This window comes from Labeo rohita, chromosome 14 (genome assembly GCF_022985175.1).
Source record: "Labeo rohita strain BAU-BD-2019 chromosome 14, IGBB_LRoh.1.0, whole genome shotgun sequence".
In the NCBI taxonomy this organism is placed as follows: domain Eukaryota; kingdom Metazoa; phylum Chordata; class Actinopteri; order Cypriniformes; family Cyprinidae; genus Labeo; species Labeo rohita.
In genome coordinates this window covers 16,679,433-16,698,923 of record NC_066882.1, presented here as the reverse complement: position 1 = coordinate 16,698,923, position 19,491 = coordinate 16,679,433, and the positions used below count along the sequence as shown (strand labels likewise).

General features: G+C 35.8%; 1 protein-coding gene across 3 annotated transcripts; it reads left to right on the top strand.

Moving 5' to 3' along the window:
- The first annotated feature begins 502 nt into the window (after positions 1–502).
- Positions 503–17,738, top strand: mgarpa (mitochondria localized glutamic acid rich protein a). Of its 3 annotated transcripts, none has more exons than XM_051127602.1 (8): positions 503–671; positions 4,377–4,477; positions 4,569–4,674; positions 6,807–6,824; positions 10,709–11,044; positions 13,649–14,652; positions 16,296–16,346; positions 16,713–17,738. In XM_051127602.1, the coding sequence occupies exons 1-7, from the start codon at positions 590–592 to the stop codon at positions 16,329–16,331; spliced, it is 1,683 nt and encodes a 560-aa protein (XP_050983559.1). In that variant the 5' UTR covers positions 503–589; the 3' UTR covers positions 16,332–16,346; positions 16,713–17,738. The 3 variants fall into 3 exon arrangements, 2 of the variants coding, with proteins under 2 accessions (XP_050983559.1, XP_050983560.1); XM_051127603.1 differs by having other exon boundaries at positions 13,649–14,659; XR_007829060.1 differs by lacking the exons at positions 13,649–14,652; positions 16,296–16,346; positions 16,713–17,738 and adding an exon at positions 9,262–9,556 and having other exon boundaries at positions 10,709–10,846.
- Positions 17,739–19,491: the final 1,753 nt, after the last annotated feature.

Genomic DNA, 19,491 nt, shown 5'->3' with positions numbered 1-19,491 from the left:
TGAGCATTTGAACCTTCTGTAATAGTTGCATACAAGTCCCTCAGTTGTCCACAGTGTGAAAAGATTATGATCTTATAGCACAGCAGGCAGTTTAACTGTTCAGGACAAACAAGGGACTCATGAACATCTATCACTAAAAAAAAACAACAAAAAAAAAACTGTGGATCATTCAAGTAATGACACAGTATTAAGTATCAAGTGTATGTGAATTTTGAACAGGGTCATTTTTATAAATTCAACTATTATTTTCTCTTGTGAACTATATTTAAATGTATGTAAAATATCTTATTCAGGTCAGTACTACATAAAAAATAACATGCATTTAATATGATCCCTCTTATTTTGGTAAAATAATTAACATTTTGCAGATTCTGCAAGGTGTAGGCCTATGTAAATTTTTGACTTGAACTGTAACCTATGTTGCTTTTGAAGCTAGCGTCCCACAGAATCCCAGCAGGGGGAGGATTTGGGCAATCGTTTTCTCCTCCCCTCATGTTTACTCCTCCCCTACCACCTCCCTACTTTCACAGTCATTCATTGCGCCTCCGTTGGACTTGCACGCTGCTTTTCTCCTGTGGCTGTTTGGACGATGTTTGGGTGCAGAGCAGCCTGGCAGAGGTGTGGGCCTCTGGCGCGACAGTCCCTGCATCGCGCAAACCTCTATAGAGATGGTGAGCACCATCATATATGTCTCATAAAGTCATAGTTTTCCTATAAATCATGCAATTTACTGTGCGTTTTGGATTTTCGCGATTTGTTCATTCTCATACTTAATGCATTTCGACTGTTGCTTGCAATGAAAATGTCCTAGAGCGAGCTATAACATAATACTTAACAAAAACTACATTTTTGAGGCACATGGTATGTACTTTAGTGTTAAGGGGACATGAAGGTCAGTCCTTGCATCAGATTCTATTGCTGCTTCACATTTTTAAATGCCTTTTCGATATAACTATCACGTTTTTAGTCTGAGGTTACACGCCTACTATACTAACACATGGTCGCAGTGTCATTTGCAGGGAACACATTGTACACATCTCAAACCGCAGCCTGGCACCAAGCACACAAAAATGTAGCCATCTTGGGCAATGCAGATCTGCACTAGTAATCATTTCAAAGAGATCTGTTATTGAAAGAAAAACACTGACCATGCCTGTGCATTTTAAACATTGCGAAAAGTTAGTTGTGGACTCTTAAACGTGTTTCGATTAATGTTTGTTCTATCAAATCTATTCTGTCGTCACTAAATAGATTATGAAACACGAAATTGCGTAATAGGGAATCAGTTGAAATTTGACGTTTGACATCACGGTGTAAGTTTTCTTACAGCTTGTGACCTTCATTGATCTGAGGGTGCCATAGTATGTTTCCACGTACAGCTCACGTGGTCGTGTACGTGGTCGAGCTATAGACGTAGACTTGCAGATCTATGGAACTCAGTGGCCGCTGTATGGCAAGCCCTTGTACATTTAATCCTTAAATCCTCCATTTTTCATACTACTAGTACTTATTGTTTAGCTACTAGGATCCATTCCATGAGGAACTAATAGGTACCTAGATATAATTATTTCACTAGATGCTAATAATTACGCGTATACACCGGTTTTCCACAGTGTATATACTAGTATTAAATATATACTAGTAGTTATTTATTAGATACTTGTACTTAAGCAATGACTAGTAAGTATTCCGTAGTTACTAGTACCACATATCAGATTTTTGCTATTGACTGCTCTTGGAATGTGACATTCATTTCAGATATTTTAAATCAGTTCTGACTATGATGTATTCCAATTGTGATTAGTAATTATTTATTAGATACTAGAAATTGGGCTGAATTTTTGTGTTCTAGCTCATGTTTTTTCAAATTCATTCGTGCCTTTGTGTATGTTTTTTAAAACATTCTCATCTGCTTACCAAACCTGCATTTATTTAATCCAAAATACAGCAAAAGTAGTAATATTGTGAAATAGTTTTACTATTTAAAATAACTGCTTTCTATTTGAATATTTTTTTAAAATGTAATTTATTCATGTGATCAAAGCCAAATCTGCATCATTACTCCAGTCACATGATCCTTCAGAATCATTGTAATATGCTTATTTGCTGTTCACAAAACATTTTTCTATTATTATTATTATTATTATCAATATTTAAAACAGTTTTTAAAACAGTACAGGTTTTTTCAGGATTCTTTGAATAGAAAGATCCAAAGATCAGCATTTATCTGAAATAAAAAAGCTTTTGTAACATCATACACTACCTTTCAAAAGCTTGGAGTCTTTTTTTATTTAGCAAGGATGCTTTGCATTAATCAAAATTGATGACAAAGACATTTTATAATGTTTATAAAGTTCTTTTTAACTTTCTATCCATCAGAGAAATCTGTTCTACTTCGCTGTTTTCAAAATTATGATAATAATATTCTTTTTTTCTGAGCAGCAAATCAGAATATTAGAATGATTTCTGAAGGATCATGTGACACTGAAGATTGGAGTAATGATGCTAAAATTCAGCTTTGAAATCACAGGAATAAATTACATTTTAAAATATATTAGAATAGAAAGCAGTTAGTAATAATATGTCAAAATTTTACTGTTTTTGCTGGACTTTGAAACAAAGTAAATGCAGGCTTGGTAAGCAGAAGAGATTCACATTAAAAAAACATGAAAAACCTTACAGTTCAGAAACATTTGACTGGTAGTGTAGTTCAGAGTTTTTCTACTTGAGCTAAACATTTGTTTTTCTTATTGTGTTTAATTTAGCACTGGCATTTAAATCTCACAAAACCCTGCAATTCCTTTATATACCCTAGGGGGGTTAGTAGACCCTGTTGGGAAACCCTGGTTGTTTAAGAAAACATGCAGACATTCTTGAAGTGAGACATTTGTCTGCCCTTACTGTGCTGTGCTTGACTTGACTGTATTGGATAAATGCATGTGAAAATCTATGTTAGGATGTTTATAATGCAGTTAATAAGAATATTACATGAAAATGTTAAAATAAGCATAGATATAATCACAATGTCTGTCCTGTCCACTAAATATCTCCTCAAATAGCCATGAGCGGATGGACGGTAGGCCTACACTTGTCAGATACCACTTGGTTAAAGCCTTTCATTGTAATTCTTGTTCGCTCAACCATTCCAGTATCAAGCTGTGATAAATCTCTTTTCAGAGTGAGATTTCCTGGCTAGTTGATTTAAAAAGGTCATGGGTGTTAACAGACACGAAGTTGAGTAAATGATGTTGCAAATGGTGAGCTTTTAAAGTAGTTTAAGTGTTGTTAAAGTAAAAAATATTATTGGACACTTTAGCGTGAGGAATAAATAAATGACTGACTGCAAACAGAGCTTTTTTGGCAACTGAAAAATGTTGTTGATGATGTTTTTTGAGCATCCACACCACTAGGTGTCAGTACAAGACCAAGACAACTGCCATATTTGGGTTTTTTTGTAAATATGGTGTGAAATATAAGTTTATGTTCATCATTTACCAGATAAGAGTAAATTATGTTGTTAAATGGTATTATGTTAATATATGAATTATATCAGCATGTTGTCATCAGCATCTAACGCTGAAAAAGTTATGTCGTGTCCCAGTAGCCTAACCAAGCTTGTATCACTTTCTGCTTGCTTCATCCTTGACTCCTGGGAAAGATTAACAGATTAGCTGGTATAAATAACACAGAGGTGTCTAGAACCTATTTACTCTAGCTGGGCACGAGTGACTGGATTATCTTAATGACAATATTGAAGATGCTCCTGAAAAAGTCTACAAAGTTTGTGGCAGAATGATCTTTGACCTCAAATCCTGATTGGACTGCACTGATGGTTTTCTAAATTTAAGTTGCCCTCCTGCCCTCCAACTTTTTTAGGACAAGGAGCTGTCAGCACTAAGAAGAATTTTTTGATAGTCACTGAAGCATAGTATATAAAACCTTGTATTGAGGAATCATTGACTGATATGTATACATTTATATAAATGCAACAGCATAACTTGTATATAGAAGGTTACAAATCCTTTTAATACTTTGTATCCATGTTTACTTGAGATTATCTTCACCTCACTGTGAGTCATGGAAATGCCAGAACAGGATGGTTAAATATCTAGATAAATGCTGACAGGCATATATATAGGTGCCTAAAACCATTGCCCAGAATCCAATCAGGCTGTGACCTACTGGGCAGAAAGCAGCTCTGGTTTGACTGCCATGAAGGTCAATCTCTGTGCCAGACACTAATCATTAACTGTTAATTACCAATAATATTTTATGTTCTATTAAAGAGAGGGAGAACGGATTCCTTACATTGTTGCCTCAACTAATAGTGTGCACACATCCAAAATCTTTGTCTTACTCCTCTGTTCTCTATGCAGTAGTTCCACGGAGGCTCATGTCTTCAGTTCCTGGCGGCTCCGGCGAGAATCTCTTTTATGTCGTCCTTTGCGGTGGAGCCTTTGCCGGTGCTGTGGCATATGTAAGTCTGATTAAAACTCAAACCATTAATGATAGTTTAATGTCAGATCACTTGTTGAATTAATTAATATCTTTATTGAATTCTGTGATAGGCTTACAAAACCGTTGCAACAGACCACGCACGTTATGTTGATCGTATTTCTGAAATTGATGCTCGTCCCAAGTCTGATTGGAAACCCAAACAATGGCCACCCAAGGGTAAGTCTCACTTATGGCCTGGTTAAACCGTGTCTGTTTTGCTTTTAGTGATGTAATTTAGTCAGCGTCACTTATGGGATTGAAATAAGAAGTTTCTTATTTCCTGTTAAAACTTGGGTGCAAGAGCAGAAACTATTAAAGGAGAAGTCAACTTCCACAACAACAATTTACAAGTTATTTGCTCACCCCCTTGTCACCGAGATGTTCACGTCTTTCTGTCTTCAGTCGTAAAGAAATTATGGTTTTTGAGGAAAACATTTCAGGATTTTTCTCCATATAATGGACTTCATTGGTGCCCCGAATTTGGACTTCCAAAATGCAGTTTAAATGCAGCTTCAAAGAGCTCTTAACGATCCCAGCTGAGGAAGAAGGGTCATTTTTAAAAAAAAAAAATAAAAATATATATTTTTTTAAGCACAAAAGCTTGTGTAGCACAGGCTCTGGGATGCGCCTCCACGATGAATTAGTAATGGGTCGTTCTTGAATGATTCTTTCATTTTGAACGAATCTTTAATGTGACTCGGGAAGAACGAGTCGTCTCGGGGGGGTGATTCGTTCAGTCGCGCATGCGCAACATCCTATTAGGTTCTGTCCTGGAGTTAGTTCACCTGTTTCAAGTCTTTGGGTTTTTCGTGTCGTTCGTTCATCTTAAGGGGCTGTCACGTGATGAACGAGCGACTCGAACCCGAAAACTTGTCAGATAAGAGGTGAGGTGAGCTAATCATAGACTAAAGACCCAAGTAAATAATGAATTAATCTTTTCTGCTTCTTATAGCATTATAGTTTTGTCTTGTTTGTAGTGTGATCAACGTTTGTGTAAGCAGTAGATGTGTTAGGGAAGTTACACACAACATTTGAAATATATTTTGCTAAAATGAATGAAATGATTCGAAAAAAGATTCGTTCATTTTGCTGAACGAGACTCAAAGGTCCGAGTCGGTAAAATGATCCAAACTTCTCAACACTACTATGAATCACATGCAAGTTCATTGTCTGTGTACTGAGTATGTCAAAAAACTCCATCTTATTTTCTCCTACAACTTGAGATGAGGACATTGTTGTACCTTTTTGTTTGTGAACAGCGTTTACAAACTTACTTGCACTTTCTTGGTCTTTGCGCATTCCCTTTTGTAAACACTAGGTCTGTAGGTCTGTGTGACCTTTTGACTTGATTCAATAGTACGTAGTGTCGTGAACGCACATCCCAGAGCCTGTGCTATACGAGCTTTTGTGCTTAAAAAGTGTAAAAAATTTTATTTTCCAAAAAAATTGAAAGATTGTTTCACTAGATAAGACCCTTCTTCCTCGGCTGGTATCGTTTAGAGCCCTTTGAAGCTGCATTTAAACTAGTTTAAAATCGGGGCACCAATGAAGTCCATTATATGGAGAAAAATCCTTAAATGTTTTCCTCAAAAACCATAATTTCTTCACGACTGAAGAAAGAAAGACATGAACGTCTTGGATGACAAGGGGGTGAGTAAATTATTTGTGAATTGTTGTTCTGGAAGTGGACTTCTCCTTTAACTTGTCTACAGAAAGTTAAATACTAGTAGCATAGCTTTCATAATATGAAAGATACAGGCTATTTATATGGCACTGGTAGTAATCCTAAAGAGATTTCATTCTCAGTGGTGTCAGGAATGCTGATTTAAATTGTCATCTTAAAATATGCCTGTATTCAAAAATATGAGATGACAGATGGTATTGTAGCTCTTCCAAAACATCAACCACAACAACAGATATGTTAGGGTATGTGGAAGACATTTGGCACCCTCTCATATTTATCTTGTGGTCAATAGAGCAAAGTCAGACAGCCGAATGCCCTTAGTTCTCTGTCACAGTTTTGCCAAATCCACTTCCACCATATTAAATAACTGTATCAATCCAAGCATCTCTAACACTCTTGCATCTGAGCCGAGCATTATTAAACGGTCTTATCTAAATGACAGCAGCATTAAAAAGCTCTCTCATTCAGGTATTATAAATGAGCGAATATTATGTGTTGTAATGTGGTTTGATAAGAGTGAGTGACTGTTGACAGAAAGCTTTATACAGCAGCTTCAGGGTTTACTGACATTTCAGATTGCAGTGTGCCATCATTTAATATTTTATGTTGTTGTTGTTTGTTTTAGGTGGGGAGAATGGCAATGGTGAGTTCATGTGATCTTTTTATGTCATGATGTACCTTAATGAATAACTTTATTATATTTAAATACGCAAATTACAGTTCTGTCTCTTAAATGTTTGTGTAACACATCTGTTTGTCTTAAAGTAGTGGGATCTGTTTTGTAATTTTAGCTGAAACTAACTTGTGCTTTAACTCACACGGTCTGAACTGCTGCATAACAAGTATGTTTGGGAGATATTTCTGTGTAAACTGGAAATGTATTATAGCCTTGGTTTCTGAAGGTCAAAGTTTAACTAAATGACAACATCAGTGTACTCCCATTCAGTCAATCCTGATACCTTATTGGCTGATAGCTGCAAAACACTGGACAAAGATTGTATTCTTGGCACATGGGTTTTGACCTGTTCTGATTAATATTTGCTATACGGCAAGTAGGATCGACTTAAATTTTGCAAATATCCCGTCATGACACTATAATGAGCAGACATTGGTAAAGTCTAAACTGCAATATCTAAATGAAACAGTGTTTATAAAACAATGTCATTTTTTTTTTTTGGCATTTTAGGGGCCAAGCACTAATGTATCCTTAGTTTTCTTATTATTATTCTTCCTCCTCCTTCAGATCTAGGAGTCTATGGCAGCCCATGGAACTGCTATGAAATCTATAAAATGGCACACAGATAGAGGACATTCTCAATATTAACTATAGCAAATTTGGAGTTTCTAACTCAAATTCTCTAGCGCCACCAATAGGCCAAATGTGCACTCATATTCCTGCCAATAATTTTTGAACCATGAGGTCTAGAAGCAAAATTCCTCTAATTCCTTGGCCTATGCCAAGTCAAATGCATACAAAACGTTTAATGTTTACAGGTCAAGATTTTTCACAATTTTGAATTTTGCAAAAAATCTATTCTTTCGAACTCATCCTAGAAGATTTGTCGGATTTTTTTTTTGTTGTTGTTGTTTTGTTTTTTTTTACCAAAATTGAGGACCTGAGAGCACATGAGCAGTTTTGGCACAGTGCCACATACTGGTCAAAACATTTTTAAAAAATTACATTTTTGTTTATATTTTCTGAACAGTTTGACCAAAAATAAGAGTAGGAGTAGCATACCGAATCAACAATACCAAATCTTCCTCTGTCTATGTTTTGAGCGTGGACCATTTTGAATTCGGTAGAAAAATTCTGCATTTTTTAAACACTTTAACATATTGAAAATAACAGAACAGAATTGCTTGCAAGAAAGTTATGAAATTTGGCACAGGGATAGAGGACTGTTACATCATTAACCACAGCAAATTTGGAGTCTATAACTCCCTAGTGCCACCAACAGGCCAAATTTGCATTCATGTTTCTGCTAATAACTTTTGAACCATTTTGAATTAATTTTTTCTTTAGAATTGAAAGCACATTACAAAATTGGTTTCTATGGTCAAAACTTTTCGCTATTTAGAATTTTCTGAAATATTTATTATTTCGTACTTGTCCTAGATAGTTTGTTCAATTTTTACCAAAATTGTCTTAGATCATCTTCAGAGCATTTTGGCAAAATGTTATCATAAGCTATTTGATATAACAAAGCATTTTTGTACGAGTTTGACAAAGTTTGTGCAGAAAAGGACATAAGGCTATATTCCAACCAAACTTGGTATGTGTTATAACAAGCATGACCTACGGGCACCTAAGTAGTTTTGGCACAGCACCACCTACAGGTAAAAAAAAAATGACATTTCTGCTTATAACTTCTGACCAGTTTGGCCAAAAATCATAAGTTTGGTCTTGTTATAATTCAGAACGGTATGTCAAATCAAGCAGTATGTAATTTTCCTTTTTGGGCATTGGATGTTTTAAGATTTGCAGTAACATTATGTATCAACAGATGTCTTTGTGCTTGGCCCCTTAACTGCTGCTTGCAGCTATATTTGTCTTGGTGTTATTTGAGCTACAGCATTCATGTAGAGCATTAACAATGCCAAGTTCATGGGTTCGGTTCCTGGTGAAAGTATGAGCTGATAAAATGCAGTCACTTTGGATAAAGGTGTCTGCCAAATGCATTAATGTAAATGTATGATTGGATTAAGTAGTTGTTCTCGTGTTACCCTTCTAACCCACCTGATCCTATTTGTCAGAAAGCCTGTTAATCAGAACTAGGAGCGTTATTCTTTGACACTGTCACTTTCCTCTTGAATAAACTGTGTATATGATCTGTTTGCACCCCTGTGCACTCCTGTTCTCTCTCACAACCCTTTTTTCCCAACTTACTTACCTGTGATCCTCTAATGACTGCAGTCCAGTCCAGAAAGACTTGCCAGCCAATAGAAACACTGTTTACTTACTCTGGTCTTTAAAATGTCAAAACAGAATTAAGGATTCATAATGTTGAGCAACAAACTCAAAACTTCACCTATCTCTTTTCTAACTTTCCTAACTGTCTCTTTGTTCTGACTCTTTCCAGAGTAAACTTATTTCGGACAGTGGGGGCTGGTCACCTATAGTCTTCAGTCAGAACTTTTTGGATGATTCTCTCCTGAGCTAATGTCGTTACAAGTCCTACCGTTGAACTTTTTCATTCCATTGACTTTCAAACCCTTATTTAAAATGTTAACTGTACAGCAGAATTGGAAAGATATGTAAAAAATGCTTCCCTCTGTGAGTTAACTAATTAAACACGCACAACAAAGCCCCTTTGGTTGTTATTCTGTGTTGCTGGAATTCACAGAGTTGCTGGTACTGCTAACTGTGAACAGATGGTAAGGCTCAGCCATCTTTGTTTTCCCTCTCCTCACCTGTCCCTCCAGCCCCTTTGTTCCTTGTTTCTGTTCAGTTTCTCTTTTCACCCTCCCTCCTCATTCTTGGGTTTTGCATGCTGCCTGCAGTGATTGGGTTGTGTGTGATTTTTTTTTTTTTTTTTTTTTTTTTTTTTTAACAAAGCTAGATTTATATCCCGTTTACCCATTTATGAGTTTTTTCCAGGAGGTTTGATAAGATGGATGCTGTGTGAGAGATTTTTACATTTTATAAATGGATGTTCTTAGCCACACTGATGTTCTTAGGTAACTAGCATAAATTAAATTCAGTTAAATGGATACTACCATAATATATTATACTTACAAACTAAAAAAGTATTTCAGTAATCAAAAGTATTTCAACAGTAGGTTTTTTAAAGAAGTTTCTTCTGCTCACCAAGCCTGCATTTATTTAATCCAAAGTACAGCAAAAACAGTACAATTCTAAAATATTTTTAATATTTAAAATAACTGTTTTCTATTCGAATATATTTTAAAATGTAATTTATTCCTGTTATCAAAGTTAAATGTTCAGTATCATTACTCCAGTTACATGATCCTTCAGAAATCATTCGAATATTCTGATTTGCCATTCAAAAACATTTTAGAGTTATAGAAATTAATACTTTATTTAGCAAGGATGCTTTATATTGATCAAAAGTGATGATAAAGACATAATGTTACAAATGATTTCTATTTCAGATAAATGCTGTTTTTTCTATTCATTAAAGAAGCCTGAAAAAATTCTACTCAGCTGTTTTGATCATATTAATAATAAATGTTTGTTGAGCAGCAAATCAGAATATTAGAATCATTTCTGAATTATTGTGTGAAATGATGCTAAAAAATCAGCTTTGAAATCACAGGAATAAATTACATTTTAAAATATATTCAAATAGAAAACAGTTATTTTAAATAGTAACAATATTTTATGTTTTTGCTGTATTTTGGATCAAATAAATGCAGGTTTGGTGAGCAGAAGAGACTTCTTTAAAAAACATAAAAAATCTTTTGACTGGTAGCGTATGTGAGATATTTTTAAGTGAGTATGTGTGTGCTAAAAATGAAAACCTAGCTTGATACCTAATTTTTCTTTCTTGTCTGTTATCTGTTTAGAAGAAGCTGGTGCGGAGGAAGGAGAGGCGGCAGAAACTGTAGAGAGCGCAGCCGAGGAGGAGGTTCCTGCTGAGGCACCTGAGGTCTTCCTGGAAACAGCCGAGGCCTCCAGTGAGAAGGCGGGAACTCTTGAGACCGTTGTGGAAAAGGTTGCCGAAACGGTCGCAGAGACTGCAGAGGTGGTTGCTGAGGTGGCAGGGGTTGTTCACGAAACAGCAGAGGAAGTGGCAGCGGTGGCAGAGGAAGTGCAGAAGGTGGCCGAGGAAATAGAAGCAGCAGCAGAGGCTGTCATAACTCCTGTTATTCAAGCTGAAGAGCCGGCGACAGAGAGCAACGGTACGCCACCAGCCTCCCAGGAGGAGGCAGTAGCAGAGGCTACTAGTACAGAGTCCTAAATGGCTCATGGGTACTCAAACACTCATGCACACACACTAGATCACACAAGATGGTCACTTTATCCAAACATGTTACCTTTACATCCAAAGAAGAACAAAACAAGGCACTTGAACAAAATTAAGAGAGATTTTATTGCCCAATTCCTGTAGGTCTCTCTATCTTTCCTCATTTTTCCTCCCTTGCAAGTAGATTCTGTAGTCATAACTGAAGTTTTAAGATGCTCAGAGACACATGAACTAAATGACAGTGTATGTGATTAACTGTTTAGTCTTTATCATACTGTACCTCCTCTTTTTGCATCAATGAGTTGTACAACAGGATTTGATGCTTCAGTTGCAATAATGTCATCCCACTATATAGCACACAGCTTATTGTGTATATTTTTAATATATTCCTGGATTTTGCTGGAAATATTATAAATTATAACTTTAAAAAACTGTAGAAACCACTGTGAGAATCCAGAGTTGCTGCTTTTTGTTACATGTGACCCAACATTCCAATGAACACACTTCAAACCATCTACTCCTGTTCTCCTAATATCTTTTAGCTTCACTTTCAATCTCCTCACAAATCTGAGCCAGCCTCCTGTTGTTTTTAACCTCTATCCTGCCTTATCTCCTATTTGAGGCATAGTTGCACTCAAAGACACCAAAAACCATATGTACTGCTGTATGTTATTTGTTGTTTTGTAATAACAGTAACAGTTCAGATATGAATTTTTGGACTTGTCAAAACGTGCTTCTCTGCCAGATATCACTTAGTTGGTACACGCCAGTCAATATTGTGAAAACTGTGAGTGTTTTGCTCCCTAGCAACTAGGCCAGATGTGTTTCTGTATTAGTTTTCCTTTTATATTCCTCTGTATGACTAAACTGACAGGAACTCTTAAACTTACCAAGAAGGTCAAGTGTGTGATTAATGAAATTGCTCATTTACTTGGAAACTTGCAATCGTGTAATGAAAATGGGTAAGGGATTCAAAGCCATTTAAAAAAAAAATTAATAAAATGAAATTGACAAATATCAAAAAGTTACTCTCTGTGTTTAATTTGTGCTTTTACAAATTGAAATTTTATATATTAAACATTGACAAGTTCCTCTTTTTTTTTAAATGCTGAATTTAGTGTAACAGTTATTGGTGGTGTACATTTTTAGCTTACAATATCATCTCTACATTAAAATCCATCCACATACTAGGGATAGTTTTATCTTTTAATTTGTGGTAGTTATACTTGTGGTGTGTTCTAGGTGATATTTGGCAGTAAAGCCTCCATGTATTTTATGAATGATGGGAAACATGCATGATGATACTCACACGTTTCTTACATTCTGTGAAATGTAAAAATACACACCATAGATCATACCTGAATACACTAAACTTTACTTAAGCTGCTAGGGGATAGTTCACCCAAAAGTGAAAGTTACCTTATGATTTACTCACCCTCAAGCTGTTCTGGGTGTATATGACTTTCTTCTTTCAGACGAATACAATCGGAGTTATATTTAAAAAAAAAAAAAAAAAAAAAAATCCTGGCTATTCCAAGCTTTATAATGGCAGTGAATGGCTGTTGAGATTTTGAAGTTCAATAAAGTGAATCCATCCATTATAAAAAGTGCTCCACATGGCTCCAGGGGTTAGTACAGGATTTCACTTCCACTATCTGTCGTATGTGTGTTCACGAGAGTGGCGCTCCAGCGGATGTAGTAGGACGAAGGCATAGCATAAGCTCAGGGTGAGAATATGCTAGTCTTGTGAGAACCAAGTTTTGTTTACAGCAAAGGAAAACCAGTCTCCTCTTGGCTTATATTGAAATCCTCAGATATTTTTCTTTACAAATCTTCATTTTGCACTTATAATTTTTGCTCTCTCCACTGCACTTCTGTCTTTGCCACTGTGTTAGCCTACATCCGTTGAAACGCCACTCTCTTGTGAATGTGTGTACGACAGTTAGCGGAAGCTAGAGATTGTGCTTTATAAAGTTGTAAATATGAATATTTTTTTACACAAATTAATCAATTCACTTCAGAAGGTCGTTATTAACCCCCTGGAGTTATGTGGAGCACTTTTTTTGATGGATGGATGCATTTTACTGGACTTCAAATTCTCAACAGCCATTTACTTCTATTATAAAGCTTGGAAGAGCCAAGACATTTTTAATATAACTCAGACTGTATTTGTCTGAAAGAAGAAAGTCGTGTACACCTACGATGGCTTGAGGGCGAGTAATTTTCATTTTTGAATGAACTGTCCCTTTAAGCTCTTTTCTTTGTTGTTATATCTATCACTAATGTAGTGGGGATGAATCTTCGTACTCTACTTTTAATAGTCTCATTTCTGTCTTTTCCATTGTATCCGTGTCTAGATTAATCTTCTGTTTTAAACTACAGTCACACGCACATGCATACAGAAATATGACAATTAATAAACAATATTTAAGCTTAAAGTTACTTCACAGTTACAAAACTTTTAAATAAGTAATTTGATACCTCAAACATCTAATGCCTTTTTTGTGTGACTATTGTGTGGCTTGATTGTGTCTTGTAGAGTTGGTAAGCCCAGCAGCAGCAGAAAATGTAGAGCTGGCTGCTGCCTCTGTGATCGAGGCTGTTCCTGTGGAGTCTGTATCTGTGGAAGATGTGCCAGTTGAAGCTGTACCAGAGGAGCCCACTGTGGTTTCTACAACAGATCATTTGGAAAGTGAACCTGTAACAGAGATGGAACCAGTTTCTCTGGTAGCAGAAGAAGTGGCAGAGGCACCAGATACTGTTGTAATAGAAGAGCCCCCTGTAGCAGAGCAATTGTCTGTTCCTCCAATGACAGAAGAAGCTCCAGTTTCCTCAGCTGTAGAAGAACCACCTGTTGCCACATTGGTAGAAGAGGCTCCAGTGGTAGAGGAGACACCAGTTGATTCACCAGTCCCCTTAGTCGAAGCATCTGATGTTTCTGTGATAGAAGAGGAGATATTAGTTGCCCCAGTGACTGAAGATACACCAATTTCCTCTGTAGAAGAAGAGGCACCTGTTGCCCCAGAAGCAGAGGAGGTACCAGTTCCCCCAGTGACGGAAGAGATTCCTGTTTCCCCTGTGCCAGAAGAGGCAGTGGTTTCCTTGGTAACTGAAGTTGTTGTTGTTGTGGCTGAAGACGCACCTGTTGTAGCAACTGAAGAACTTGAGGAAACACCTGCAGCCAAAGTAGCAGACGAGGTTATTTCCGTGGTTGAGGAAGTGAAGGCACCAGAGGTGATTACAGAAAGTGCAGTTGTGCAGGCCTCAGCAAGTATAGTCGAGGAAGAAGCAGCAAGTCCAGTTGTGGAAGTTACAGAAAGTGTCACTGAACCAGATGTTATGAGCGTTGTGGTCGCAGAGGAAGTTTCTCCAGCTGAAACATCAAGTGCACCTGATGCTTTGGAGGAGCCCAAACGAGACTACATAATGGTTGTGTTGGAGGGAGGTCCCAAAGCAGAAAAGAAGCCCATGGTGCTCGGTGTGTCCCCCGTGACTGGAAAGATCATCCCAGCACCTGATGATGGTGAAGAGCCATCGGGTCAGGTAACAGGTAAACTGGTGTAACAATGCAGTGCTGGGTTAACTAGTTAAAGGGATAGTTCATCCAGAAATTAAAATTCTGTCATTAATTACTCACTCTCATGGCATTCCAAACTCGTAAGACCTTTGTTCATCTTCTGATCACAAATTAAGATATAAGGCCTTGCAAAAGTATTCATACCCCCCCTTTTTTTCTACATTTTGTTATGTTGTAGCCTTATGTTAAACTGCTTTCAATAACTTTTCCCCACATCAGTCTACACTCTATACATTATAATGACAAAGCAAAAAAACTAATTAGTTTGCAATGAATCATTTCTGTTTTTTATTTTTAAATTTGGGAAGTTGTTACAAACAAGTTTGTTGCTTTGTCATTATGGTGTATGGAGTGTAGACTGATGTGGAAAATAAATTATTTAAAGCAGTTTAACATAAGGCTGCAACATAACAAAATGTGAAAAATAAAGGGGTATGAATACTTTTGCAAGACACTGTATTTTTGATTAAATCTGAGAGCTTTCTGACCCTGCGTAGACAGAAACGCACCTGACACGTTCAAGGCCTAGAAACGTAATAAGGACATTGTTAAAATAGTCCAGTAATTAATGACAGAATTTTCATTTTTGGGTAAACTATCCTTTTAAAGGAGAAGTCCACTTTCAGAACAAAAATTGACAGATAATGTACTTTCGTCATCCAAGATGTCAATGTCTTTATTTCTTCAGTTGTAAAAAAATTATGTTTTTTGAGGAAAACATTTCAGGATTTTTTTCCATATAGTGGACTGATATGGTGCCCCGATTTTGAACTTCCAAATTGTAGTATGTAAATGCGGCTTCAAACGATCCCAAATGTGGTTGTAAATGATCCCAGACGAGGAAGAAGGGTCTTATCTAGCGAAATGATCGGTTATTTTCATAAAAATATATAAATTTATATACTTTTTAAAGTCAAACGCTTGTCTTGTCTCGCTCTGCCTGAACTGTTTTTTTCATGACAGTTAGAGTATGTCGAAAAACTCCTATATTATGTTCTTCCTCAACTTCAGAATCATTCTATATCGCTGTTTTACCTTTTTTGTTAAGGTGTTTGATCTTCTTTGCATTTTCACTTTACAAAGACTGGGTCGGTACTTCTGCAGCGGTGTAGGATGATTTTGAAATGATTTTTGAAGTTGAGTGAGAAAGTACGATTGGAGTTTGGAACCAGAATACACAGAGTTCAGGGAGAGCAAGGCAAGACAAGTGTTTGAGATTAAAAAGTATTTAAATTTAATTTTTTTTCAATGAAAATAACTGATTGTTTCCCCAGATAAGACCCTTCTTCCTCGGTTGGGATCGCTTACAACCGCATCTGGGATCGTTTGAAGCCGCATTTAAACTGCATTTTAAAAGCGCAAAATTGGGGCACCATATCAGTCCATTATATGGAGAAAAATACTGAAATGTTTCCCTCAAAAAACATAATTTCTTTACGGCTGAAGAAGGAAAGACATGAACATCTTAGATGACAAGGGGGTTGAGTACATTATGTGTAAAATTTTGTTCTGGAAGTGGACTTCTCCTTTAAGCAAATGATGTATTCTGATGTATGTTCTTGATATACCTTTTTATGATCTAAATGTTACTTTTTAATATTGTTCATAGGGCAAGCGCCGTATGCTTAAAGTGCAGATGTATTAGCACCAACTGAAAAAGGTAACATCATATTATAAAAGTCATGTTTTTATGCTTGTTTGTGTGTGTTTTAATAATACAATACATAATATATTTAATAATAATAATTGAAAATTGATATTTTTATCAAATTTAATGTTTGGAAATGTAAACATCTCTATTATAGTCTATTAATATAATATAAATGTATTAAAATAGAAACAAGTTATTTTAAATTATAATAATATTTCACAATAATAATGTTTTACTATATTCTTGATCAAATAGATGCAGGCTTTATGAGTACAAGAGTTTATTTAAAAATGTTTTTAAAAAAATCTTACTGAGTCCAAACCTTTGAAAGGTAATACATACTTACATTTCATTCTTGTTTTGTCTTTTTCTCAGTTGGGAGCAGTCGGGTGTCCTGGAATAGTAAACCGGTTCCCTGATAAAGAATTAGTGATGTGCCTTCCCCTTTCCCCATTTCCTCGACCCCTTGGATTTCAGTAATCCTTAATGGGCCCAGAATGCTTTTTCCTTCCGGCTAAGTTCTCTTTCCACTGACATGCTCTCCACTGAAAAGTGGTTACTTCATGTGAACATTCATTTCACTCTGATGTGAGACATACAGGTTTCTTGACAAATGTGATATGCCTTTTTAAACAGAACTCCACTCTTTTTGAGTCAACTGCACATTGGAGCCTATACTATAGTGAACCCTACCTCAAACCTCACATTAGGACATGTCTTGGAATTGCCATGTCAATAGTTACAATACCAGCACCGCTACAAATTTGCCATAAACACTGTCATACCTATCCGCTGGCCATCAGTTTTTTAGTTAGACTTCAGGTTCTCCTCTATCTTCAACCTATGCTATTTTTCATTTACATTATTTATGAACTAACACTATTTTTGTATTTGTACCTCTCTACCTCAGCTTGTTCTCCTTTTCCAGTAACCAGTATTAGCTAGCATTTCCAATATGACATGACTAGGTCAAAAACTGACAACTAACAAATAGATTATCTTTATTAATATAATCAATACAACGTTAAGCCATGTTATAAGTCACATTCCAGTATTAATTTCTAAAGGCAGACATTATAATTATAAAAAATGCAAACCTTTGCCTTTGGCAAAACACTACCTACAACAGACCTCTTATTTCCTTCATGTTTCATAAGGCACCTTATAAGTGTTATGAGTATGATTACAACTTTAGAATGTGAATGTGAGGGAATAATGTGAAGTATGTTTCAGTATCATAAAGAGTGTGTTCACAGGTTCTTTTTTGTTTTTGTTTTAAGGGTTAGGGATTTTGTTCAGGTGCTTTACGGGATTTCGGGATTTCACTTTCACTGTAAGCCCTAACTAGGGTTTTTTAACTGTGAATGTATGTCAAAGAAAAATAAAGAGTTAAAAAAAACATTTCTGTGTGATTGTGTGTGTCTAAGTTGAAGAGTGTTTATATGTGATTACCAGGTGCTTCAGGACAGATTTCTCTGTAAATAAGTTACAAGATTGGATTTGGGAATGACCCTATTTTGGTAAATTCAGGAGAAGCATTTTCAGTAATAGATTTCTTTCTACAAATAGCCATTTCCATTATATAGCCGAAGTCAAAAGTTTACATCCTCCTTTCAGAATAATTAAAAAATGTTAATTATTTTACCAAAATACAAGGGATCATACAAAATGCATGTTATTGATTATTACTGACCTGAGTAAGATTTCACATAAAAGATGTTTACATATAGTCCACAAGAGAAAATAATAGTTGAATTTATAAAAATGAAAGTTCGAAAGTTTACATCTCCTTGATTCTTAATCTGTGTTGCTACCTGAATGATCCACTGCTGTGTTTTTTTGTTTAGTGATAGTTGTTCATGAGTCCCTTGTTTGTCCTGAACAGTTAAACTGCCTGCTGTTCTTCAGAAAAATCATTCAGGTCCCACAAATTATTTGTTTTTGCAGCATTTTTGTCTATTTGAACCCTTTCCAACAATGACTATGATTTTGAGATCCATCTTTTCACACTGAGGACAACTGAGGGACTCAGGTTGAAGGTTCAAATGCTCACTGATGCTCCAGAAGGAAAAACCATGCATTAAGAGCCGGGTGTGTAAACTTTTGAACAGAATGAAGATGTGAACATTTTTCTTAATTTGCCTAAATATCATATTTTTTCCATTTAGTACTGCCCTTCAGAAGTTACAGAAGATACTTACATGTTTCCCAGAGGACAAAATAATTTTAATTTACCCTGATCTTCAAATTCAACATTTTTTTTACCCCTGGCTCTTAATGCATTGTGTTTCTTTGAGAAGCATCAGTGAGCATTTGTTGCAATAGTTGCATATGAGTCCCTCAGTTGTCCTCATTGTGGAAATATGGATCTCAAAATCATAGTCATTGTTGCAAAGGGTTCAAAAACACAAAAATGCTGAAAAACCAAAGAATTTGTGCGACTGGAAGGATTTTTCTGAAGAACAGCAGGCAGTTTAACTGTTCAGGACAAACAATGGACTTATGAACAACTATCACTAAAAAAAATTCAGGTAGCAAAACAGTAATAAGAATCAAGGGGATGTAAACTTTTGATCCAGTTAATTTTTATAAACTAAACTATTATTTTCTCTTGTGGACTATATGTAAACGTCTTTAATGTTAAATATCGTATTCAGGTCAGTACCAAATAAACAATAACATGCATTTTGTATGATCCCCCTTGTTTTGGTAAAATAATGAACATTTTTAATGATTCTGAAAGGGGGGTGTAAACTTTTGACCCCAACCTCCATTGTCTATATTATATTATATTATATTATATTATATTATATTATATTATATTATTAGCCACCTTTTTTCCCTAAGAACGGGCGCGGCCATTATTTTGTAAATTTTATGGCCCAGGCTTCCGATCTCACCGTATCCAGCTATTTTTAACTGTAAAACAGCTGGTTTTGCTGCTTGATATTGCAAATTGGTGTGTCTGCCTGCTAATTTAAACATATTATGATATTATTTAACTGTGGTCGTATTATAAATAATTTATGTATGTCATGCTCACTATCCTATTATTTTTTTGTTTATTGTGTTTTTAAATTGAGCTTGCTAAAAATTTTAGCGCGCAAACACCTGACAAGAGAGCATGTGACGTCACTTACGGTTGCTGCGCAGT